Raw genomic sequence first — 26,566 nt, forward strand, 5'->3', positions numbered from 1 at the left:
CAAATTTCTTGCAGATAAAGCAGTTCTTGAATTATCATCACACTTTGTTCCTAGTCGAATTTACTACCTAGAACTCTCAATATAGAAACCAAAGCGAAGCTTTTTTTATTATTTTTTTCACACCCTTTTCGAAGAGAAGTAACTAATCACAATCATGTAAATCTGCAGAAGCAAACATGACGGAGGGAGTTTATGCAACATCTTCCATCACGAACAATGGGAAGTTCGGAGTACCTAGGAAACCATCTTAAAGAAATGAAACAACTGTTGCAGCAGCTTTAGATGAAATTGAAAGGCTGCAGTCAAAGTTTTTTTTTTATTAGCTAATTAAACTCGAAACAATTAAGAAAAAAAAAAAAGAAGACAAGTTCAAGTCCAAATAAGCAAGCTGGTACGTACACTCCTGTGCTAGTGTATTTTCATGGAATTCCCTAATCATTTCTTATTAATGCACTCAACAGTAGCTCTTGAATCTTGTCGATGAAATTAAGCATCTTCTCCTCACCCTCCTTGTCTGGAAGGATAAGAAATCAAATAACCAAATCAATTTTGGTCTTTTTTTTTTTTTTAGAAGAAACCAAGTGATGATGCAGGAGCACAAAAGTGGCTAGTATAAAATGCATATAATCAAATATTCGCAGAAGTAAAATTAATCAGATATGGATGTATAGAAGCAATTGTTCGAAATTTAGGCAGGAAAATTAAAGAAGGAAAGCAACATTTTGTAGGGAAATGAGAGCAATATATAATATGGAGATAGTTCACAGAATTTTTAAAATAGGAAAGGGCATGGTGAAGTGAAGTAACCAAAAAAAAAAAAAAAACAAGAAAGAAAGATGGCATAGAGACGGAAAAAACAACTCAAGATAAATGAGAAGTCCTATATATTCTCATTTTTCCTACACCTAATGAGCCAGGTTTAGCCAGTTAAAAGTTTTCCTTGTCTCTAGAGCACAATTTATAACTTAATTCATCCTAAAGCATTTTACTCTCATTTTCTTAAATTCTAATCCCTGTGATTTAATTTGCCATCATCAAAAGGTGGCCTAATTCGATCGAAGATCGTTCATCATCAGTTGATGGAATCATGCTTGTATGGTATGAATTACACTCCTTGACAAACAGATTAATGTTGAGCAAAGTAATTAAATATTATTTCTGGGGTACGTAAAATTAAAAAAAAAACCAACAATTTTAAGATTAACATAAGTGTTAAGATGAAACTGAAAACCATCTTAAACAAATGAAACAACAATATATAGCAGCTTTAGATGAAACTGAAACACTGTAAAAACACCTTCTTGTTACATTACATATTTAGGCTCGAAACCATTAGAAAAAGGACAAGTTCAAACTGCAACGAAGCTGGTACACTCCAGTGTATTGTTGTCATGGAAACCCTTTATCTTCTCTAACTCCGCCCTATAATAGCTCTTGAATCTTGTCAATGAAACTAAGCATCGTTTCCTCACCCTCTTTTTCTGGAAGTATTAGAAACACTCGAGTCAATTTTGTGTTTGTATTAGAAGAAGCCAAAGTGATGATGTAGCTGAACTGCAGTGGTTAAAAAACTACAGCAGAAGAGCAAAAGTAATATAAACTGCAGATAATTTATTACCGGCAAAGTTTACAGGGATGCGTAGAAGGTTTGTTTTTTTTTTTTGTTTTTGTGGGAATTTTGGGCAAGAAAAAGGAGAAAATAACAGTTTCCACGGAGATGGGAACATATGCATAAAATTAGAAACAATGCAATAAAAACGATTAGAAAATGTTGCTCACCTAATTTTGGTACCGTGTGACCCTCAGGGTAGTAAATAACCATGGGATCAACGAAGGAAGACAACAATGCTATGCCTTCCTCCTTCAAGAAATCCGCCTCTCCTACAAGCAAATCAATTGTGTGCTAAGATTAGTATCAAAATGCTTATACAAATGATGATATTTCTTTTCTGAAGATCATATTAGTACCTATGAAATGGAGAGAAGGGCACTCGAGAGGAATCGAGAATGCCTTCTCAGCCAATTTGGGGATCCCAATTAATATGCCACCTCCAAATTTTGCACCTGATAATATTATGACAAATTTGATCTTGGGAACTTTGGTAAGTGCTACTCCATCCCTTTGTATCCCCGGAAAAGCAGCTGCCAAAACACCCCCCTATTTAAAAAACATATAATTATCAACGTACTTAAAAATTGCACTCCAACCAATAAAGAATCAATTGCAGTTTTTTTTTTTATTATTTGAATAAAATCCCACGAAAATCCATAAAGAAAATCAAAAGCTCGTAAAAGTCCATAATCGCCTACCTGAGAGAAACCAAGTACCCCATCAAAAGGTCCATGTTTAATCATATAATCCTCCAAGTACTCTAGACATTCTTCAAAGTTATAGCATTCTGTGTAACTCTACCATAAAAGAAAACAACGAATTTTAACTGCACGAATGAATAGATATTTTCACTATGCAGAAATAATATTTCCAAGTACATAAATTTGACCTTGTCACTTTGGAACCACTCGAAGAATGGAGGATCAAAGATGCCTTCAACGGCGGACTTGTCTTGAGCTGGATAAGGTGCATCGAGGAAGTCGACATCTAGTTTATCAAGAACATTTTCTGGCCATCGCAGGATCAGTTTCTTGAGAATTGCAGCACTTGTTCTGAATCCATGAAGGCAGAGAATTCTTGGTTTTCTTTGGATTTGATCATTTTTCACTTCAGCTACAACATGGTCTTCGATGTTGGCCATGACAAGTTCGTTGACTTGTTCCAATGTGGCCGGCGAAGTACTGAGTGAAGATGTGGCAATTTACAGCACCCCGCCCCAGATTGCTTTCTTAGCAGAAACGTAATTGTTCTGCTACTACTTATATTTCGCAGTAAATGGAACATTATTTTAAGATTGACCGTACTTGTAACAGTGGGACCAAAACAATGGAAGATGATAGGATATTAGGGTTGGACCAACAGTAAAAAAGTTTCCAGCCTTTGAAAACAAACGTATGAATACGAGTTAAAGCAGTTTTTGGTTGAAAAGCAACTTGCAAATAACTTTTCGTTGACTGTAACAGAAAATAGTGCAATAACCAAAAAATAATAATAATTTGTTGTCATTGTAGTATTAAGACTTGAGAGCAAATTAACGAGCTACTCAAATTAAGTAGGTGTTTGGTTTGTATCCTGCAATCGGAATTAGAATCGTAAATCCCATCATGCATATGGGTATTGATCATTTTCCCTTGCGCATTCGATTTGAAAGCGGGATGAGATTCATTCTATTAAAGAGTTAATCAATTTGAATCCTAAATTATAAGTAGAGAATGATGATGGATAAAAACTAGCACTTCCATTCCCTTACAATTACTCTCATGATAGTGGTATGCCGAATAATAGGGTGATGCCCATTTTTGCTCCTCATAATCATTTCCCAAACAACCCCCACATGTGTACTTATTTTTTCTAATTTCCCAAACAACCCCCACATGTGTACTTATTTTTTCTTTGGCACATACTTTGAACTAGTAAATCAGGTTTTCCGTTTTTGTTAGGATGTAGAAATTGATTTCAAGATTAACATTGGCCTTCTTTCTAAAGAAAAGAGTCAATTTTGTCTATTTGCTTCAATCCCACTATCCAAGTATGTTTTAGCTGATGAATTTTGATCATGTATGATCAATTAGAGGTTTTAGGTTCAAATATGACTACAGGTGGAATTATTTTTATAGATATTAATCTTCATCCTACAATATGTGGGTTAATAGTCGTAACGTTATTGAATTACACCATTTTTGGTGTATTGATTCCACTGTTTTGGACTCTTGTAATCATATTTAAAAAAAAAAAAAGAAGCTTATGTTTCGAACCTTTTTGGGGACTTTAATAAATTTCTTCCTATTTCCGTTAATAGATGACAGGGCAAAAGGCCCATAAGTAATAGATAACAAAATGGCCCAACATCTGACTATTTAAATCATTGCTTCTTGCCCGTCTACATCATTAGGCCATCTAATTCTGAATTTCTTTTGGACTTCTTGACCCAAAAGAGAGGAAAGCTTTCAGCCGGGGTCCTCCACTTAACCCATATTTGACACTCCGAAAGCAATAATAAGAATTTGAATTAATCTTGTATATATTGATATTGTATATATTATTTATAATACATATATATATAATTTAAATTAGTTGTTATGCATCTATTATTGATGATAGTATATACATTATTAATGTGTAAAAAATTATTTCTAAGTTGCCATAGGAAGCCTTTTTATTCATTTTGGAGAGTTTTACGTATTATCTCTTGCCTATTTAAGTTACTTTTAAACAGTGCTATAAAAGATGCGACAACAAATCTATCTTTTTCCTAAGAAAACCGTCTTAAATTACAATATTTGTTAACACTCTGTTGAAATTTACAGGATTAAGCATTTATTTCATCTCTCAATAAATGCTTTATTTACAGCATTCTCTACTTTTTGTTTGCAATATCAGGCGATTCAGTCAAAAACAGGAATATCATTGACATAGTCTAACTTGCTTCCTTCCTCTCATAATTGCAATGGATGGATGTACATTGATGATTAGTGCGGCTGATTCCAACAGGTTGTCACGTCCATGACCAAGCCACTAATTAGGATGAGTAGTGACGTTTGATCTCAGATAAAACTTAGAAAATCTCTTTAATGATAAGGCTTACAACCAAGGGAATAGTTTACTTTTCTGAAAAACCTAGAAAAAAAAGTTTTTTTTTCCCTTTTCTGAAGGGCTGCGGTGGTTGGGAGGAGGAGGGAGTTTCAATAGAATACATGAGAACTTGACCTTCCAAACATATATACCTGCATTTGTTCAAAAAAAAAAAATCATATCTGATTTTTTGTTAAATTTTTTCGAGTAGGAGAAGGGTAAGATTTAAAAAGTGGAGAGAGATATAGAAGAATTAAAATTTAGATGAGGTCTTAATTTTAATCATTAGACCAAGACTTCCTCAGCGCATAACTGCAGTTGTTTAGGAAATATGTTCAAAAACATTCTTTTTCCAGGTATTATTATGGGACGTGAGGATATGAGAGGTCTTAATTTTAATCACTAGACCAAGACTTCCTCAACGCATAACTGCAGTTGTTTAGGAAATATGCACAAAAACATTCTTTTTTCAGGTATTATTATGGGAGGTGAGGATCTGGGGTGTTAAAATCTGTTTGGTTGACTGGGATTTTAATCTCGTAATCATGTGACGTGTAGTTAGGAAAAGGAAAACACGGTGTCCCAGCTGGATTTGAAGCAACTAAGCAAAGCATGTTTGGTTTTAAAACTCCATTAATTAGCCACAGATTATTGGTCTTATCCTCTTTTTCTGGTTATTAAATCGAGATCCAAAGATAAAAATAGTAAAAGATAAGCCGTCCATCTTGTTTTCTTGCGTAGACCTTAATGCAGGCGTACCCTAATTCTGTGTTTGAGAAAGTCTTGCCAATTCTTTCCGGGGTAGGTAAATCTGCAAGCTGAGTAGGCCTGTGGGGTGGACGTTATTATGGTAAGGTGTTTTTCACTCGTCAGCTTTAGCAAATCGACCTTCTAAATCTAAAGACTTTGTCCAATGAAAATAAAGTGTTTCTGGGATTTTAACTGAGGACTTGTTTTTGGGGACTGGGGAGGACCAGGTAAAAATACATAGGCAATAACTTGAAGATTGATTGTCCAATTTACGTTGCTACGTGTGCCTTTATCTTTGTGATCGTCTTCCACAGAATTCTAGGAAGGGTTCTATCAGTACTGAATCGTAGTACTGTGTTGAGATCCTAACGGCCAACTGAAAGTAACAAAAAAAAAAAGGATGCTTCATTTATGATGTCATTGCTGATTCTTGCATGTTAACTTCATACATGATGTAAAAAGTTTCAATTTGATTTTTGCAAATTTTTGAGCTCTTTATTTTTAAAATAATGCAATTTGATTCCTTACATACGAGGCTTCGTACTTTTTTTCTCATTCACTTTTACGATAGTGTCGTGTTTCGCAAGGGATCTTTTATCCCACTTCTCGCACGTTCACATATTCAAAATGCACAATTTTTATAACAGTTCTCATTTCTAGCTACTTTGTCACTTTAAATTCTAGTTTTAAACTAAATTGAGTCAAGGTGTTCTACACTCGTCAGCTTTAGAAATTGACAGTCTGAATCTAAAGACTTTGTAATACGTGTTTCTGGAATTCTAAGGTTGGTCTGGATATCCTGAGTCATCATGGCTGAAGTGAAATCGCAGATTTTTTTTTTTTTTTTTTTTTTTTGGGGAGGACCAGGTAAACTAGGCAATAGAGGACTGACTTTTGTTTTCTTTTCTTTTTTTTTTTCGACACAGGGGTGTCCGGGTCAATCCTTACGGGGCCCGACTAATCCCCTGCGGCCTGGATCCGGCGCCCCAACCCGGCCTGAACGCGTTAAGTGTGCGGAGGAATCCAGCGGAGCGGAGACTCGAACTTGTGACCTCAAGATTCACTGGTGAGACAATAGAAGACTGACTGATTGTACAATATTTGTCCAATTTACGTGGCTACATGTGCCTTTACTTTAAGACCTTCTTCCACAGAAATCTAGGAAGGGTGCCATCAGCGCTCAGTAGTACTGGTCTCGAGATCCTAACGGTACTGAAAGCAAAAAATTGTAAGCTTCTTTCATGATGTCATTGCTGACCCTCCCATGTTAACTTAATATATGATGTAAACATTTTCATTGAAAAATTTTGCATTAAGTGGTAGAGGTCAACACAACAATCACCACAATTGAAATAATGATGTTGGTTTAAACTTTAGTAAAGATTAAGCTATATAACTCAAAGGGCTTATTTTCAGTTGATTATTTTAATTGATTATAAATTTTGATTTTAGATAATTCGTTTTTGTGATGTTTTCGATTGCTGATTATATATTTTTTTAATCACTAAAAAAGTTAAAAATCCATAATTAACTAAAAAGTAGATTTTGTCGATTCTATTTATTTTTTATAATCAAATTTTGTAAAATTTAAAACAACCGAGAACAAAGCCAAAATCGTGTTTAGCAAGAAAAAAAAATTTTAATTTTACTTGTTATGTGCAAGAGCAAAAGAGTAACAATATACAAGTTTCTTTTCCAAATACGGTTACCAGCCTTTACGGCAAGAAAGATGACAAAGATGCATATACATTGAATCAGTGCTGAACTTCCATTTTTGCTAACTTGATGTGTTGGTACCATAATTTTCAATGAAGGGGAAAAGAATTCCGGAAGTTCATAGTACAGGCAAAGCACATATATAATTGTAGTCAAAAGTTGGTCACTTTTCCAATTGGTTGGTAAGGAATCCTGTATTGCTACTTCTTTGCGGTGGCATCACGGGCCATTTTGTATTTCAATTGGTAAATTGGAAGCGATCATGAGCCGAATTCTTGGTTGAGTTAAAGTTTCAATTGATCTGGTCGAGCTTTGATGTCGACTGGAACTCACCACGGATCCAGTTGGTTGATGAAATAAAACTGAAGTACAAAAATACTCGATCGTTTAACTTTCCAAAATTTGCAATACATCCTTTTCTGTATCCAGATCAAGAAAGCTTTTTTGTCTTTTTGAATGGGCACAAGCCCTAATCATATAGAAGTTTGATTTATCAGAAGGGGTAACGAAAGGCTTTAAGGTTACCTTAACTTCTTGCACCCGAAACCAAGGTTTATTACAAGAAGCTTATTTTTAGTTTTCTTTTTCCCCTAAAACGTAATTCTCCAAAGAGGAATTACCAAAATCAAATCACATTACAAAAACTGCAACTAATGGCCCAAATGCATCTCCAATTTTTAGTAACATTCTCTAGTTGCAATCAAGAATTTCCAGCTACATTATTTGAAATTCCTATGGGGGTATATAACAACATTTGGCTGAGCACTTGCCTAGTTAGCAAACATCTTAATTATATGCTATAGTCTGATGTATCTTCTTGGTGAGATACATGCCCTTTGCAACACATTACAGTATTTCTGGCTGTAAGGAATCAAATGGTACCTGTGAACCTAACACACTTCTCATCAGGCAGTGCACTTCTTGATATATTAGGATGCTCATAAAGCAAGGTTTGAGTTGCTGTTATCAGATAGTATTATAATTACTAGGTGCCTGACAGCTTTTGCCAGCTTCTAGCTTAAATCATACTACTATTTTGGATCACCAGTAATAATAAACTGAAATCAAGATAACCTATGATTGGCCTAGCCAGTTAAGTCCCCTTGACTGACTGGATTTATAAGGTCCATGATACCTGGTTGCCTACCACACAAATAGTCCGACAAAAACCCTTCTTGACAATTTTCTTATGATTGTTTAAGGGTGTATGTTACTGGGAAGTTCACAGTAGTTGGTGAGTTTAAGGCTTTCAATTTTTTTAAATCATCATGTACAAAGCACGATGCATGAAGTACAAAGAGGTAAGGATTTTGGACAACTTTCTGAGATGGAACGTGTTGGTTGTTTCTGATTCACATGGGGTTGTTTAATAATTTCTCTACCCCCCCAATAATCCATCTCTTAAACGGCTACAATACAGCTAATCCTGACCAGAACCATAAACAATAGTGATCAATCTTTGTTAATTAGTATTTCTCTTCATGGCTTCATCATGCCTCCAATCCCAATATCTCTTCACGTGTAATGGGACCCCTATTCGAATTAACACCTAATAATCATTTTGGCTCAAAATGATCAAATACGTCCATGCCACTTGTCTGCAGATTAAAATGGCACTAATCATTGAAACCTTGGTTGTGTATATACTTCTCAATTCAGTTGAAATCTTGGCTGTAATTCTCAGCGTTTAGTTGGAACTGATAGCCTCTATTGATATGGAAATTAAGCATTCTGGATAAATACAGTAATTTGACCGTGAGCCGATTCTCTTAGTAAATGCCCTGTACACTACGGAAAATAGAATGCGAACATCAATTATTTTAGCATTTGTCCATGAGCAGATAATGACATTTTACTTACCATGAGAAAATGACCAGATCCACATCACAATTTCTTGAAGTTGGTCAGGGCTTAAGAGCTGGTGCACAATTGCATGCTGCGTATGAAATTGGAACAAGACAAAAAAGATTACTTGACTGAGTCTACCAAAAGCCAATCATAGCATCTAAACACGCTCTATGAAACAGCTGTCTAATGACGATTTTGTACTCAATCTAATCTCCATTTCCATGAAGCTTCAAGAAGTAGTGTTTGAGATTTATCCTTTCCTTAAACCCTTTTAAAAGCTTGTCCATTTCATGAATAATGACCTCTCCACCTATGACTATGCAATATTAAAAGAGAATGCTACAGAGGAACAAACACATCATTTTCTATTAAAGCTTAATTTTTGTTATTTATGGAGTATAATAATTAAGTATTTTTGTATGACAAAATACAAAAAAGTTGTGCAAGTTCATCGGGTTATACGTACCAAGAAAATACATTGCGTATAATTTTACCTTATTCAAATATTCATCCTCTCATCGAAGAAAATATTTATACTTAAGGTCCAACAACTTAACAAACTGTTAATAACAAAATTTAAATGTACATTTGAAGGTGTATGCATATCCAAAACTATGCTTTTAATTTCTTGTTACACGAATTAATGTTGCACTATCCGGTACAACTTTGATAAAAATAAGATGTGATTTACCAACTATCAATGAATATTATACTTACTAGGGAACATGTGTCATCCCAATACATAGTCTAACACAAATATGAATGTCAATTGATATTACAAAAATTATAATATCATCAATTGTTTTCACCGCTCTAAAAAATTTATCCCATATGGTAAAGGATTTTGGATTTTGACTGTAAATAATTAAAAGAAGTTAAAAGGAATCTTAGCATTATTGATAAAGAGCCTCGCTCAAGTCTCTTCGAACCACCACTCCCCCCTCTCCCCACAAAAAAAACACCAAAACCCCACCAATCCAGCATCTTTTTGTATATATATACTCTTCACAGTCCTCTCTATTCAAGCTTAGACTCTTATTACCTTCTCTCTCTCGCTCTCTCTTTTTCAGCACAAAAAAGAAGCTTGCTTTGTTCTCTCAAAGCATAATTAGGCACCAACAATGAATACTCCATCAGGGTTTAAGCTTTTCTTGCTCTTGGCTCTTTTCACCACCTCATGCATGGCACAAGCCCCTGCAGCCACCCCAAAAGTCTCACCCACAGCTACACCTACTCCAGCACCCTCCAAAACTCCTGTACCAGCTCCGGCGCCTCATGCTCCGGCTCCGGCTCCAACTCCCATCACCACACCAACCCCAGCACCTGCCCCTTCTACCACTAAAACCCCCTCCCCTGCACCCTCTGTGGTTTCACCCCCAGCACCTACCCCAGAAGCCGGCACTTCTCCGGAAGCCAGCACTCCTGGGGCAGCCGGGCCCTCGGCTGAGGCACCACCTTCACCAAGTGGCTCCTCCCTTCAGGGTTGGGCCAGCAGGGCCGTTATTGGTGGAACTGCGGTCATTGGAACACTCATCGCCGTGGCTTTGATGTAAGAGCCACTGGGGGGACACGTGGAGGCTCATTGACGTTTAGATCTGCACTTCGATTCTTATGGACGGTTGAGATTTATTTATTTTCACCTTTGTTGCATTGAGTAGTATTTTTCTTTTCCTTTTTTTTTTGTTATTTTGGGATATATTTGTCTTGTTATTATTATTTTTTTCCATTTGTTCTCACATTCGGGGATTTGACTTATTAGGCCCGATCATTTGTGTTGATTATTCGGGTGATACATGACTCTTGTGTTGATACTTTCATATTTCTAGATGAGTCCCGTGTACATGAAATAATTTTTATTCAATGGAGTTCCTATTCTTTTCAATAATTCATCGGTTTTGGTCTCTTTTTCCACATCCTACCTTTTATCCCACTCGACTGGAAAAACTGAAATGCTAAACCAAAAAGTCGTTTACTAGTCAATCAATGCCATGTAAAAGCTTCTAATTTTCTGTATTCAAAGGAAGACATAATTAAGTAATGCAGTGCCCTATTGGTTGTAATGCTACCATTTTCAAGGGAAATGAATGGCTGTAGAAGCCCCTCGGGGTCAGCTCAGCCGGTGAGGCCATGGGGTAATCCTCATGGTGGCACAGGTTCGAGTCTGGCCTCACATACCGCCTGGGTGCTCTTGGGGGCGGGTACTTCAGGCGCAGAAAATTAGTCGGGCTCCGTAAGAATTGACCCGGACACCCCTGTGTTGAAAAAAAAAAAAAAAAAAAGAATGGCTGTAGAATGTGACCAAATTGTTGAATATGTGCTGGTTCTAGCATATTGGCCGGACCAAAATAATGGGAGTGTAGGATCATTATTATTATTCACTAGCAGGGTGTTGAGGATTCTTTATCATATTGCTAACTTTGCCTAGCCAGAGATGGGCATCTTCGGCTGGTGCACAATGCAAAGATGCCCACTTGATAGAAAAGGGCCAAAGTTATTTGCAAGAAAGAATATAGCAAAAAGGAAGAGCAGAAGGAATCCTAAGTTAGATGCTAATTATTTACTGTTTGCAATATATGATATGGTTAACCTTTTTAAACGTCAAACATATGGTTTTGGAAATGCAGTACCTTTGACATTGTAAGTGTTGCAAAAATGTCAGTATTGTCTTAAATTGAACTTGGCAATTACTTTGGTTAAAGGAATAAGGGTTTCTAATTTATTAGTTTGCAGTATATTGTAGTCCATACTAATACCAAATCTCCTTGCTTAAAATCGAGTGCTCAATTTTATTCTTTCATTTTCATACTAAAATTTAAGTGAATATTGTGCTTTGTTATTTAACGTATAGTAGTAGTTAGTTGCCAGCGATTGAGGCCTGCGGCCACATGACCCACCGACGGTGCCTTTGCTGGAAAAGGTGGAAATTTTTGAAGGCTGGGTTTATTTTTTCAGAAATGAATAATGGTTTTTGGTGCTTTTAGTGGCAAGTGGTACCTTAAAATATTGGGCATAGCTTTCTGGTCGATTTGGACATCTAAACTTTCTCCAGAATGCAAAAGATTTTGAAAAGGAGTAGTGGATTAGAATATTGGCCATTAAATCTTTAGAAGAAAGGTGCAATGCTGACAATATGAACCTGGTGAATTATTAGAGCTTTAAATTTTCTGCCAAGCTGCAGGTTTAATTCAATCGCACATCTTCTCCTTGGGTGTATTTTATCAGTGTTTTTAACCCAAAAAAAAAAAAAATGTTCCAATTGATCAAAGCAGGTGGGTCAAAAACTTGTCCATTTTTTGGTGCATTTAGCTTAAGCTACTTCATAATATCAGAAAAAGTGTCAATGTTGAAGACAAAAACCAACTAATATTAGTTTTTGTGATTTTTTTTTTGGATGGTTGTGATATAATCTTTATCAAAATTTAAGTCTTTACAATCTTTTGGTAGTTACATTTTCACCACGTTTAGACAAACTATAATCTTTCAAGTGTAAATCACTAGGTCAGTTCAGTGGTCAGATCAGGTGAAAACTCTTAGGGTCTTTTTCGCTGTGACAATTGGGTGTGGTAGGGTATTAAAAAAAAAATTGCTCTGAGCATATTCAATGTTTTTTCCATCTTTCAATGGAATTTATAGTTCAGTTTTTTTTTTTTTTAAATTGCGATTAATGGGTCAAAAAGATCAAATCAAGCGCTAGTCAGCTGACTGATCTTGTGAAGGCATTGTGTATGAATTTTCTCTCTTGTCCCTTTTCTATTTCAAGCGAAAAATGATCTCTTTATAATGACACTTGCCTTGGATTAAAATTAACATGTAAGGGTGATATGATAACATTTACCAGCTGCCCAAAAGATTAAAAAAAAAAAAAACCCTTTCTTCCCCACAAAGGCTCTCTCTCTCTCTCACACACACATATATACACAAACACACACAAAAAAATATTTTTTTTCCAATAGCATCACATGTGCGATTGGTTTTTGGTCCAAAATTAAAGATATTTTAATGCTTCTTGTTTTGATATAAATGTTTCTTAAAACAGTGAAAAGAAATCTTTTTACTCATGGAGGACGACTGTAATTAGTGATTGCATCCCTACTTCCTACACTCTTTACCGAGGAACATTTAATTTCAGCAAGCATTTCTCTTGCCTTGAATTCAGTAACCTAGCAAAAAGAATTCTCTTTTGAGGGATAGTAATTGATTGCATTCTAGAACGATATCTGGCCTACTGGCTCGACACTCCAAAATATGGTGGTTGAAAAACCTCTCATAGAAATCAAACTTTCAAACCACCCCACCCCACCCCCTTTCTGAAGAGGGTCGGGTTGAATAGTAAAATGAAAGAAATGATAAATAAGAAATTTTGAATTCAATCTCTTGATCACAAAAGATTATTATAAAAAAAAAACTATCCTTGCCTAACAAAAAAAAAAACTTCCTTAAATGCAAATTGATCAACTTCTTGATAGTGTTCTTTCATTAAAATTCTTTGACTCTATCTTGCTTTCTTTCTTTTTCTTTTTCTTTTTCTTTGCTCTTGGTGTGGAGTCTTATGTGCCGTGTTTCTTTTTTTTTTTTTTCCAACAAACGATATCATGTTATAGATATTAACACTTGACCTTACAAGGATTAGTTACAAAAAGGGGATACTACCCTCATCTCTTGTCCTAGCTAATTCAGTCAGCCATATTGGGAAATCATTTTCCCATTCAATATCATGTACAACCTTCACAGCATATGTGCCGTGTTTCTTACTATCTTCATTTAGGTCATCAAATTGAAGGTAAGACACTGGATCTAGTTTGTCATTAGCACCTTTTCAAATGCGAGTTGTCTAGCATAGAATTTCAGGATATGATAAGTTCAGTTAGATGCATTGCCATTAATTTATCTGATGAGTGAATAACGTTTTGATTATATTCCTTTAAATGAAAGAGGCAAACCAAGTGCAGATGAACAATATATAATGCAGTTGAAGTTTGACAAAAAAAAAAAAAAAGTGCAGATGGACAATGATAGCATAGAAAAAGAAAAGAGGAAATAAATTGTATTATTTCATTGAAATAACGTTTAATTCTTGAAGTATTGTACCTTTTTTTTTTTTGAAAGGAAATTCCAACCTTTACAAATGGAAAAGGAAAAGATAAGGGTTTTAGCAACAAGTTAGAAAATCTTACGATTAATTTTATTTACATTGACGGTATATATACATTATCATAGTTAAATGTATGACATACATATATACAAAATTTAGATTTTAACCTAAATTTAAATCAGTTATCGTGCATTTAACAATAATACTATGTACAATGTTAGTTTATAGAAAATAAATTATTAATTTTTCTACTGCTGAGTTAGGTGTGTTATGGATAGCTTTTGAAGTATTGGATGGTAAGGGGCTTGAGGCACTTGTGCGACTCTGAGCTTCTCTTTGGGTTGGCTGATGTTTGTCCATTTTGGATGTTTGTAATACTGACTAGTGACTCCAAATCTTTTGGGCGGACGAAATGGACATGGGGCTTAGTTAATTTGATTGCGGCAAAACTCATGAAGGTAGTGTTTGGGCACTATCAAAGACTTCCAACAAAAACTTCTATTGTTTTTTTTTTTTTTTTAATTTTGACTGTAACTTTTATTGATAAGCAGGAAAGAGCTTACAAAGGTCATACAACTAGCAACTCCAACCAAAACTGCAAAAACTACCAATTCAAAGACATAATTTAACCAATCTTTTGTTTTGTCTATAAAATACAAAGCAAAGAAATCAATAAAAATGATCTATAGCAGAGAAATGCGTATCAGAATACTTTAATTATTAATCAACATTCAAGAGAAATATCGAATAAAGCATGTCTTTGTCATGTTGAAGAGGTGGATATTACAATAATAATAATAATAATAATAATAATAATAATAATAATAATAATAATAATAATAATAATAATAATAATAATAATAATAATAATAATAATAATAATAATAATAATAATAATAATAATAATAATAATAATAATAATAATAATAATAATAATAATAATAATAATAATAATAATAATAATAATAATAATAATAATAATAATAATAATAATAATAATGTATAATGGAGAGAACAGTGGATGATGACCAGTCAATCAAGTCGACAAAAATAAGAATTGTGCTTGGCAGAGATTTGATGCTTGATCGATGCTCGGGGACAAAGAAACCCTCGTGTAGCTGATTCAAGGCTTAAGAGATTGACAAAATTGGACTTTCGAAGGTGGTCTCTAAATTAAATCGTCCACTCTGACCTGATTTTATCATTTTATTATTCTATCCCATAATTGATTTTGTACCACGGTTTTTCATTATTATGTTATTTTTTGATAATGAAAAGAATTAACTTGCCCAAATTTATGTCGAGCAAGTTGGGGGAGGGTTGAATTTTGTGATAAGTTGAGAGAAATTATAAATAAGATACCTGAATCAAAACTTGCCACTTAAAAAAATCCAGCAAGTTTCATGATCACCTAATAAGCTCTTATGGCATTCTAGTGATGTACTACAAATATTTTATGATTCTTAACCTCACATGGCATCTAAAAATCTAAATAAATAAAGAGAAAAACAGGAAAAAAAGTCTTAATTATTCAACTGTCTAATATGGCAAATACCAATTCTCCGCACTAAACATTAAATCAATATCATACATCAAAGAAATATGATCAAACTTCGAGTACGTGCTGATCAACAAAATCATGGCCTACAATTTGTTACAAGTGGACCGCAAGCTCCTTGACTCCTAAAGAAAGATATATGGATGTGGTGGATGGCACTGACCTTTTTGCTAACTCAAATGATATGACTGGAATCAATTGACTCAAAGAGACGAGGCAAAGTGCAAGCATCCAATATCAAGAAATTTTTAATTTTTTTTCCATTTTAGTCTTGATAGATTTATGTGTATATAAGCCTATCGAATCAGAAGGTAATGAAGTACTTTTTTTTTTTTGTCGAAACGATAGATGTCCTATAACCTAATCTAGTCTAGTCTAAGGGGAAGGGGAGGGGGTTCGATATGAGTACAAACTCCATCGATAAAGGTCAATTAAGACCGCCACAAATTGTGGCAGGCAGGGATTGAACCCCTGACCTCCAGCATCACCTTTAATGGTGATGACCACCGGACCAAATGGCCAGTGGCAGAAGGTAATGAAGTACTCTTACCATATTATCGCCGCACAAGTGCTATCTTGTCTCCAGCTTATTCATATTGCTGTAGAAGTACTTAGTCATAGTAATGGAGGATACAACAACACCATTGTTAGAAAATTCATGCTCCCTTATTAAGTCAAAGAGTCAAGAAAATGGTGGAGATGAAAACTTTCCAGATAAAGTTTGGCATGAAACAAAGAAGCTTTGGCGAATAGTTGGCCCTGCAGTCTTCAGTCTTCTTGCTTCATACTCCATGCTCGTCAGTCGTCATCACCCAAGCATCTGCAGGCCACCTAGGTGAACTTGAGCTGGCTGCTATGTCTCTTGCCAGTAATGTCATTCTTGGATTTAACTTCAGCTTCATGGTACATAAAAACTGCTTCCCTCCACTAAATTTCTCTCTTTTAGGATAATTTGACATCATAATTGTAATAAATACAAGGTGCAATTAACTAGAACACAAAATTTTATGGAAATGTTGTTTCATAAGGGTTCTTGATACACGCCTGTCTGACAAAATTGAGCCAGTTTAGCATGTCACATGTACCTTAATAAACGTGTTAAATATAGACAAATTCTTGAACTCTATGAGGATTATCTTTTGTATCCCTGAAATTTTTTGAATTCGTCCATGTAATTATGGATTTTCAGTTGGGAATGGCAAGTGCTTTGGAAACTCTATGCGGACAAGCATTCGGGGCAAAGAACTATCCTATTTTAGGCGTATACCTGCAGCGTTCTTGGATTGTTCTCTTCTTGTGCTCCGTTCTAATGTTGCCCGTATACATTTTCGCTACGCCAATCTTGAAGCTTTTGGGGCAGCCCCAACAAGTAGCTGAGCTTTCTGGGATTGTATGCTTGAGTTTCATTCCACTTCATTTCGGCTTTGCATTTCAATTTCCCCTTCAGAGGTTTCTGCAGAGTCAGCTGAAGAATAATGTGATCGCTTGGGTGAATTTCGTGGCTCTGATTTTGCATTTGGCATTGAGTTGGTTGGTGGTGTTTAAGCTAAGGCTTGGATTGGCCGCCGTTTCCCTTGTCTTGGGCTTTTCTTGGTGGATTGTGGTGTTTGGTTTGCTTGGTTATACACTATGTGCTGCATGTCCTCAGTCGTGGACTGGATTCTCATTTGAAGCATTTTCTGGTCTAAGGCAATTTCTTCAACTATCTGTATCTTCTGGTGTCATGATATGGTAAGAACTTTATTTCTCTAATTTTTCTTGTTTCTTTGGGTTTGGGAACGTTCCTGACGATCTACATTTTAGTATTTTCTATTTATGTTTCATTTTTGAAACAAAAATGCATGACTTTTTCTTGAACAAATGTTTGTCACGATCAAATGACGCATAACTAGGACAGTTGTTGCCCGATTCTGTTCCCATTTGATATGAGCCCAAATTTGTGAAAGGAAGTAAACAGGACAACGTTTTGCTTGTTAAGTAATTACTCCGTTGACTCCAATTTTCTTGGAACAGCTTGGAGAACTGGTACTACCAGATCCTGGTAGTGATTACTGGAAATCTTGCCAATTCAGAATTTGCTTTTGATGCTTTATCCATATGGTAAGCAAGTTGTGCTAAGCTTCTACCTCAATCTTACTTTTACTATTCACCACGCTCAGTTTTTTTTCATCAGTTTGGTTGTTGGATTCCTTAGCATGAGCATCAACGGCTGGGAAAATATGATTCCTATTGGATTCTTCTTTGGAATAGGGTAAATTCTGTTACTTTTTTTTGGGGGTTTTTTTGGATTCACCTGAATTGAATTTCTGTCAATCATAATAGTGTCTGCCAATTAAAAGTGACAAATTGTTTTTTCAAAGGGGTGTTACAGAGTTAGGGTTGCAAATGAGTTGGGAGCAGGAAATGGAAGAAAAGCCCAGTTAGCAACCATAGTAGCAGTGACAGAATCAAAATTGCTAGGCCTATTCTTTTGGGTGTTTTTCCACAATGAAATTGCACTTGTATTCACAACCAGCAAACCAGTGCTGGAAGAAGTCAGCACACTCTCAATACTTTTGGCCTTCACTGTTCTCCTCAATAGTGTTCAACCAATTCTTTCAGGTAATTAATTAGCACTAATTAATTGCAACATTTCATCACTCTCTTCATTTTTATTTTTCTTTTAACATGCAGGGGTTGCTGTTGGATCTGGATGGCAGTCATATGTGGCATGCATAAATTTGGGCTGCTATTATCTGATTGGAGTACCACTTGGAGTATTGATGGGTTGGGTTTTCAAGCAAGGAGTAATGGTTAGTCTCCAATTTGCATACCTTTCTTTAAAGAAATTGTGCTACTTAATTTCCCAAAGTTCTTTTCCTTTTGCAGTATAATATTGTTATACTAACAGTTCAGCGTATATAAGGTTTATTCGTAACAATATTATCGTTTTCTATCTATTTTAGTAAAGAAAAATAAGAAAGGGATTCATTGTGTACTAATGCACGTGTCCATCAGAGAGATGGTGAGATAAAAGGAAATTAGAAAGAATTACTTATGCTCACTCAGTGTAATTTAGCTTAAAACCTTACTACCTAAAATCTAATTTCAGATATCCATTTTTTTAAATCATAATTTATAACATTTCTTTGTTTTTTCTTTGAAATTGATTTGATTGGATTCGTTTTAGGCGAATAACTAGTTTTTGCCACACTGATATATGAAGGGAATCTGGGCTGGAATGATTTTTGGTGGAACTGCAGTTCAAACATTCATATTGGCCATCATTACCATTAGATGCAACTGGGAGAAAGAGGTACAAATGCTGCTATATTTTTGTGTAATTCTTTTCCCCTAAAATCCTAATAGTAGAAATGAACAATTTCATTAGCTTTTCTGTTGATTCAAACGCAGGCGATCAGGGCAAGTTTGCATGTGGAGAAATGGGCACATATTGGTCCCTAAGCATATAGGTTAAATTAGGGCAGAAATTTATGGGAAAAGAAAGATATCATCGGAGAGAGTGATCCCAGGGCACGAGGGCAATAGCAGAAATGGCAGTCTTGGTTTCTTGACAGAAGGCCCTTAACAATAAGGCAATGCCTTGGGAAAATAATAATATACAATAAGACAATGCCTTGGGAAGCGAAGAAGTATAGTGGCATTACGCCAAAATCTCAGACTCTGTTGAATCTCTTTGAAACTTTTAGAGTGAATGGTCCAAAAGGTCACTAAAATATTAAAAATGGCATCATCTGATCATCAAACCTTTTTTGTGGCCAAAAAGGTGACTAAACTCGCAAAAACTCTCCATCAGAGTTATTTTACCGAATTTCAGCGGTTCCTCGTCCGGTGGAATGGGCAATGTGGATTGGAGAAATATAGTCAAGGGGCAAAAATGTCTGAAAGGTTATTGGAATAGGTGAAGCCATGGATTGTCTCATTCACAAACCAAGTTTGAACCCATAGATTGAAATAGTCTTCTCTGCGGTAAAAAATAGTGACTTTGTCCGCCTGTAAACCAAATCAAAACAGCAAATAACGAGTATTTACAGCCTAAACCCATCTCAAAAATAAGAGCAGCCGAGGAAATTGTGAAGCTGGTGATTTCAATGGACTGGGTAAAGCGACCAGGGATGAGTTGGAATCTAGAAGGTACTATCCTGAGAATCTAGACGGTTTCACCTGAACTGTTAAAAGAAGATCTAAAACCAATTTGATAGCCGCCGGCCGGAATTTCATCTCCTGCGGGCGTTCAACTATTTCATTATTTGGATCTTCTTTTACCATTCCCTCTCCCAAGCAAAACAGGTCGAAATCCAACTTCAAATTCCAAAAACCCTTTCTCCAGAATCGCCAAAAGCTCGATCTTTCTAACCTTAAACCCTCGATTTCTTTTGCTGCATCTTGTTGTTTGAAACCTGTAATGTGCAAACTATGATGTCTTGCTCCAATATATCGACAACGGTCTCCTTAAAACCTTCAATTTGTGACCCCTCTTCAATTTCTTCCTCATCTCAGCTCAACCCCCATCGCATATCAAATTATCAAACAATTACAGATACAAAAAGGTTTGATGTTTATCATATTTCGAGAGTGCCCCTTTTTCAAATGGCCACCGTGAGCTCAGGGAGCGGATGGAAACAGTAAAAAACACCCAAAAAGTGACAGAAGCAATGAAGCTAGTTGCAACTGCAAAAGTGCGGAGAGCCCAAGAAACAGTAATCAATAGCATACCATTTGCAGAGGCCATTGTTGAAGTATTGTTCAATATCAATGAGCAGCTTCAGTTGGATGATATAGATGTTCCTTTAACAAATATTAGGCCAGTCAAGAAAGTTTCGGTTTGGCTATGCAATCTTTCACTGTTGATCTCTTCTATGATTCTATCCCAAGCCTCTCAATTCCAAAACTTTTGAATTCGTTCAATGTGCTTTTTTGGGTTTTGCAATTCTCAGGATAGTACCTTTCGGCCATTTTTGCCCCTTTACTATATTCCTCCGCTCCACATTGCCCATGCCACCGGATGAGGAACCGTTGAAATTCGGTAAAATGACTCCGCTGGAGAGTTTTTGCGAGTTTAGTGACCTTTTCGATCACAAAAAAAGTTTGGTGACTAGAAGGTGCCATTTTTAATAGTTTAGTGACCTTTTGGGCCATTCACTCAAACTTTTAACTTCCCTGTCACATTTGTCAAGCAAATTGTACTGAATGATTTTCAGTATATTAAATAATAAAAATAACTTCTTTATCCGAAAAAAAAAGGAGGCAAAATATCTCAAATGATTGAATTGTAGAAAAAATATTCTTCAATAGAATACAAGCACTAGTACTCGCACCATGCAAATGATACTTTGAAACACTGTTAATCGAATTAAACTAGCACATAGACAAAACAATCTGTAGAAGCTGTTCATTTAACAATTGGTTGGCCATATTAATGTATCAAAATTTAATTGTACAAGGAAAAAAAAAGGGCAGAATCTGTTGGTGTATGCATTTCTATATCTTTCATGGATACTTCGAGGCTTGGAGCATTTTTCAAGAAACTCGTAAACAAAACTTCTATTTCTGTTTGGTTGACGTTCTTTCTCATTTCTGTTGACTCAACACATTGCTAATCAGCTACTGCAAATGAATTGGAACTGCAGATGAATTGAAAAATGATCTCTTTGCCATTTGGTAAATCGAAAGCCGCAGAAGAAAGAATGTTTCTAAGCGGGCAAAAAGATGGGGAAAAAAAAATTAACAGAACGCCATTTTCACCCCCAACTGGAGAGAAACTCCCTCAAACACATAAACACATACAAACAGTCAAAATAAACAGCATCGACCATTATGCAATTGGTTTTGGACTTTTGGTACAAAATTAAGAGATATTATTATGTTCTTGAAATGTGAATATCTTTTTATTTTTAGGTCGATTCTGATTACTTCCATTCCTACTTCTTTACATTCAAGACACGCACAAAAAAAATGAAAAAACAAAAAAAGGAGAAAAACAGAGAGCCCATTAACATTTGCAAGCAAAACGTTCTCTCTATTACTCAGTTTGTACCTTTTGCCTCGAATTCAGAAACATTGCATAAATAATTTTCTTTTTTTTTTTTTTGGGGTCCTGCTCTTTTTGTTCTCTTTGATTCTCCGATAACTCCTTGTCTCAGTTATCAACTGACTCGGTTTTTCCTTTCACAGTATGACAAGATATGGAAAAAGAGGATCTCCCAGTTGCAGCCCCCTCTTTGGCCTCATTGAGTGCAACTTCTCCTTACTCAACAAAATTTCTGTGCTGTCTGTGCTTAAAAAGTTGAAAATGACTGTCGCTTTTAACTGTTTTTGTTTTGTATTGCTATTATTGCCTTTTCTCCGGATAAGATCACCTTCAAAATTGATCGCATCCTATGTTTATTGGGGTTGGCTTCTACCATCAGTGCTGTTCAGTTAAAAGGTGATCAAAATTCAGCAATAGCATGCTGGTTTACAGTTCGTTCTGTCGCTCCTACACAGGTTCTTCCTGTTCGTTGGATTCCGCCATCCAATGGGTTCAAATTGAACACGGATGCAAGTGTCAAAGATAGAATGACAACGGGTGCTGGTTTAGTGCGGGGACTGTATTAAGAGTTTATTTTTGCATTCTACAAAAAATTCAGGGGACATAGATATGTTATCAGCAAAAGCAAAGGCCCCATTGTTTGGCTTGATTCAATGCTCTGTTCGAGACTTCTCCATTTAATCAGTTGAGGTGGATTCACAAACTTTGGTCCATCTCAGCAATTCATCTTTTTTGTATGGTTCAAAGTCGCGGTCGTATTTTGAGCTGTTCCACATCGATCTCGACATATTGATCGCAGTTTTGTCAATACGCAAATTTTAAAACATTTAATATTTTAAAAATTATAAATAATATAATAAATATAATAAATAAAAATTAAAAAAAAAATTAATAATAATTCGAGTTGACTCGAGATGATTCAATCGTTTCTATCCGTCTCGGAGCTGTCTCGGTCAAGTTTTTTGGTGATTCGGCCGAGTTCTTGATGATCCATTATTTCGAAATCATCTCGTCCCGATATCGTTTCGAAGAGTTCCGTTCCGGTAATATAAAAAATATAATAATAAAAAATAATAAAAATTCGAGTTGACTAGAGATGATTCGATCGTTATTATTGGTCTCGAAGCTGTCTCGGCCAAATTTTTTATGATTCGGTCGAGTTTTTGATGATCAGTTATTTCGAGATCATCTCTCCAACGACAACTGGACTGAGTAGTCTAGGATTCGGCCGAATCTTTGAGCGATGCTTTTCAACTACGTAGCCTTTATGTTTGATTCTGCAATATGTCTTACATGTCATGTCAACTGTGACAGTGCACGTGTTTAGGAAGGCAAATGTTGCAACTGACTAGCTGACTTTTTTGGGCATGGCTTCTCAGCAGTTTTTTATGTCACTGGCTAAAAATTGTTTGCATTATAAATTATTTAAAATATTTTTACTGAAATATTTTTTATGATGTGATGTATGTGAGATAAAAAGATAATTAAGAAAATAAAAAACTGTATTGAAAATTATAATGATGATGTAAATAAATATATTTGAGAAAATAACCCACTATCCAAACAAACTTGTGCTCATGGATTTTTAAACTTTAGATCAATTTCTGCAAGGGAGTAAGTACTACTTGTATATGGATTTTTTTTAATGTATTAGAGGTTTTGGTTTGGTCCCCCTCCATTTGTTTATTTATTTTGATGTTAATAAAAAAAATAAATAAATAAATAATTCCTCATTTTTTTTAATTTTTGGGATTAAAGAATTCATACCCTAAAGAATGCACCTGATGCAATTTCATGCCACATGAAGCACTTTCTCACGGTTTGACCTGTTTTCCTACCAGTTTGGTACGAATTTGATCAATAAATGGTTAGTCAATTTTTAAAAAATATATATACAGAGTAGTATGAACAAAAAAATTGAAACCGTGGAAGAAACACAGCCAGTTTTTAGCAGAGTCAAGATCCTTTTTGAATGTTTAGAAGGCAGCATAAGGAAGATATGGGATTTTTTATTCCAACAATTTGCAGTTTGTAATTGAATATCTGGATAAATAGCAATTTCAACACCATAACATAAATAAACGCCTCATATTTCCTCCACTAATTGAAGCCATTTAGCCACTCAAATTCCCTAATCAGTCAATCAATCCAAGTGATATGATGCTAGCAACTACCTTTGTCTAATTGTCTTCTTTTGGTTGCACACACACACACTATACACATTAGGTAGATTATGGAAGTACTCTCCTTTTTTTGATGATATAAACTTTTTGAGTGGAATTATGAGGTGGAGATGAAGAGTCCTCTTTATTAGTTTTGTAATGAGTGTTCAATTATTCCCGTATCATTTCAATTCCATCTCTCCTTTTTGGGGGTAAACCGCAACTTTTATTAATATAATATGGCAGAAAAAACAGTCACCAGCAGAAGCAATCTGCTCAACTCATACGAGCGCAACTGAATCAGTTTATCAACTATCATCATCTCTATCACTAACACTAGGAACAGAAGCAACTCTTTGTTTATACAAACACTCAACTGCTCAAAAGTTTGTGTTGATCCCTCTTTCCCTCATCTTCCTTTCATAGAGATTGTTTTTTTTTTCTTTTTCTAATAAATAAGTGTATTAAAAAATTTAGAAAGTGGGACTTTGAGAGCATTTATTAAAAATGGGCATGCAATATTTAATGATCATGTCCTTTCTTCTTCATTTTTTCTTCATGAGCAATCAAATAATTTGAAAACCACAAACACGAGGACCACCACACAAATCGACCAAATTTTGACAAACATAAATGAGCCCGTGAGCGATTGAATAATTCTAATCATGATCATCGTCTTGTATTTAGCTAGGGGTCCAAGCTACTAGGGGACTGTTTGGGATTAACCTTTAAGAATGATGGACTTGGAAATAAAAATCTGGACTTGAAAGCACAATGACAAGAGGTTGACATGCACTTTCTGATGATTTATTATGCCGTCTTGGCAGCAATTTACTGCTATACTACTTTTCCACAATCTGACGTGGCAAATTTCCATCATAATCTTCTCATCTTGCAACTCAAAGTTTGACGGAGGAAATTGTACCCCGTACGTTGCTGTGTTTTTGGCTCATGCATGCAGTTCCGGCTGGTACAGTAGGACTGCGACGCTTTGACGGAATTGCTTTCGTAATCGCTTACGTAAAATGAACAAATGACAAATCTTTAAATTCGTGGCCCCAATGATTGATTCATTTAACCTTTTGAGTCCAATTGAAAAGGGGACAGGGAGAAAGAACGGCAGCTTATAGTCGGTCTCGCAAGAATTGATCCGGTATCGATAACAAAAAAAAAACCATTTAATTAACCATAGAATGCTTTTTTTTTTTTTCATTAGATGCCATGTTCATAATGGTACCAGATGTTCAATCTCTTTTTGGTTATCAGATTGAAGAACATCTTACTCCACACAATTTTTTTTTCTTTTAAATTTCAAATAGAGGTGTTTCTTTTACTTCTTCAAATACTTGTCGTGTAAAAAGAACAAGCTCGCATCTTCTTTTTCATAAACTAATTAGTAAGTTTTTCCTGCACAATACGAAATTAAGAAAAAAGATATCGTATTCCAATTTTCTTTTAGTACTTGCATCAAGTTTCTTTTTATACATTGAATTTAGTCAATCCAACTGCGGGCACGTTTCAGTATGACTTCTTATTGTAAACTACACATGTGTAAGTGTAACCCAAGGTTTAAAAACAAAACAAAAAAAAAAAAAAAAAGAAGACTATAAGGCATTTAATTTAAGGAAGTTTTTGGAAGCATCCAAAAAATTGGTTTACTTTTCCCCTTTAGAGATGGCAACAACCGCGTATACCCATCACCTGCCTTATATATATATATATATATATATATTTATTAATATCAAATTATGTATAAGTAATGTAATTAATATTATTAGTTATACTACTAATTATACATTTATACTAATACTACAAATTACTGATTAGTTATGTTAACATACTTATACTAATTACACTTTTAGTCTTTTACATTTGATAAATTTCTATTGTTAGAAAGTTATTAAAATGATTCAAAGTATGGACTCGGATGCATCAGATTATGGAATGCTTATGGATGATATTCTCATAGGTATACAAAACTTTGCAACCTGAGAAGCATCATGAATGTCTAGAAAATTGAACAATGTTGCTCATTATTTTGCTAAACATGCTTGTTCTATTTCTGATGATTGTATGTGAAGGGATTTTCTTCCAAATTTTATTCTAACTGCACTTGCTGTGGATATTATTCATATTAACAAAATTTCTATTAGCCCCCGCGAGTGACTGAGGAAGGGGTGTGCGTGACGAGCGGTGAAGTGGGAGTGGGGAAAATGTTTGGACAACGAGGCGAGGGAAGGGTCCCGGCCCTACGTCCACCGCGTTGCCATTCCTATTTTTCTTGATTTATGCGATGATTCATTTTACTCCTTTTTTTTTTTTTTTTGATAATAGATTGTATAGAGAAGATAAAATCAGCCAACGTAATTGGACTGAGAAACAGAAGACAAATGGCACGGCATAATTGACTTCGTGCAGACCAAGCAAAAGTTGGTAGTGGTTGTTTTTCTCCTGATGGATACAGAAAGGAAAAAAAAAAAAAGAGAGGTATTTACTTCTTGTAGAACAAGGAAAGCTGGATTGAGGTGGGCGCTACAACTCGAGGAAATCACGTGTACATTTCATCTTTCCATTTCCACCCGTCTCCATGACTCATTAATGCCACTAAATGCTTACAAACTTGTGTTGTCATTGGAAATAAATGGATGGCAGATCCTACGACAGCTGTTTGGATTGTCTCGAAATTGAAATTGAGAGAATTGGATGCTTATTAACTCCATTATGA

At 35.3% G+C, this 26,566-nt stretch overlaps 1 protein-coding gene and 1 pseudogene across 1 annotated transcript; one reads left to right on the forward strand and one right to left on the reverse strand.

Moving 5' to 3' along the window:
* Positions 1–1,173: 1,173 nt before the first annotated feature.
* On the reverse strand, positions 1,174–2,822 carry LOC113702370 (uncharacterized). Its single transcript, XM_027223548.2, has 5 exons — positions 2,502–2,822; positions 2,311–2,409; positions 1,969–2,158; positions 1,780–1,881; positions 1,174–1,481 (listed from the first exon to the last, which is right to left on the reverse strand). The coding sequence occupies exons 1-5, from the start codon at positions 2,751–2,753 to the stop codon at positions 1,423–1,425; spliced, it is 702 nt and encodes a 233-aa protein (XP_027079349.1). The 5' UTR covers positions 2,754–2,822; the 3' UTR covers positions 1,174–1,422.
* Positions 2,823–15,994: 13,172 nt separating this feature from the next.
* On the forward strand, positions 15,995–19,092 carry LOC113700531 (protein DETOXIFICATION 27-like; annotated as a pseudogene).
* The last annotated feature ends 7,474 nt before the right edge of the window (positions 19,093–26,566 follow it).

The sequence above is a fragment of the Coffea arabica genome, chromosome 7e (genome assembly GCF_036785885.1).
Source record: "Coffea arabica cultivar ET-39 chromosome 7e, Coffea Arabica ET-39 HiFi, whole genome shotgun sequence".
NCBI lineage: Eukaryota > Viridiplantae > Streptophyta > Magnoliopsida > Gentianales > Rubiaceae > Coffea > Coffea arabica.

Coding starts and splice junctions, on each gene's coding strand:
- LOC113702370 (XM_027223548.2), bottom strand. CDS start 2,753: ATGGCCAACATCGAAGACCATGTTGTAGCTGAAGTGAAAAATGATCAA. Junction 2,159..2,310: donor GGGTACTTGGTTTCTCTCAG/GTAGGCGATTAT, acceptor TTTTTTAAATAG/GGGGGTGTTTTGGCAGCTGC. Junction 1,482..1,779: donor TCACACGGTACCAAAATTAG/GTGAGCAACATT, acceptor TAATACTTCCAG/AAAAAGAGGGTGAGGAAACG.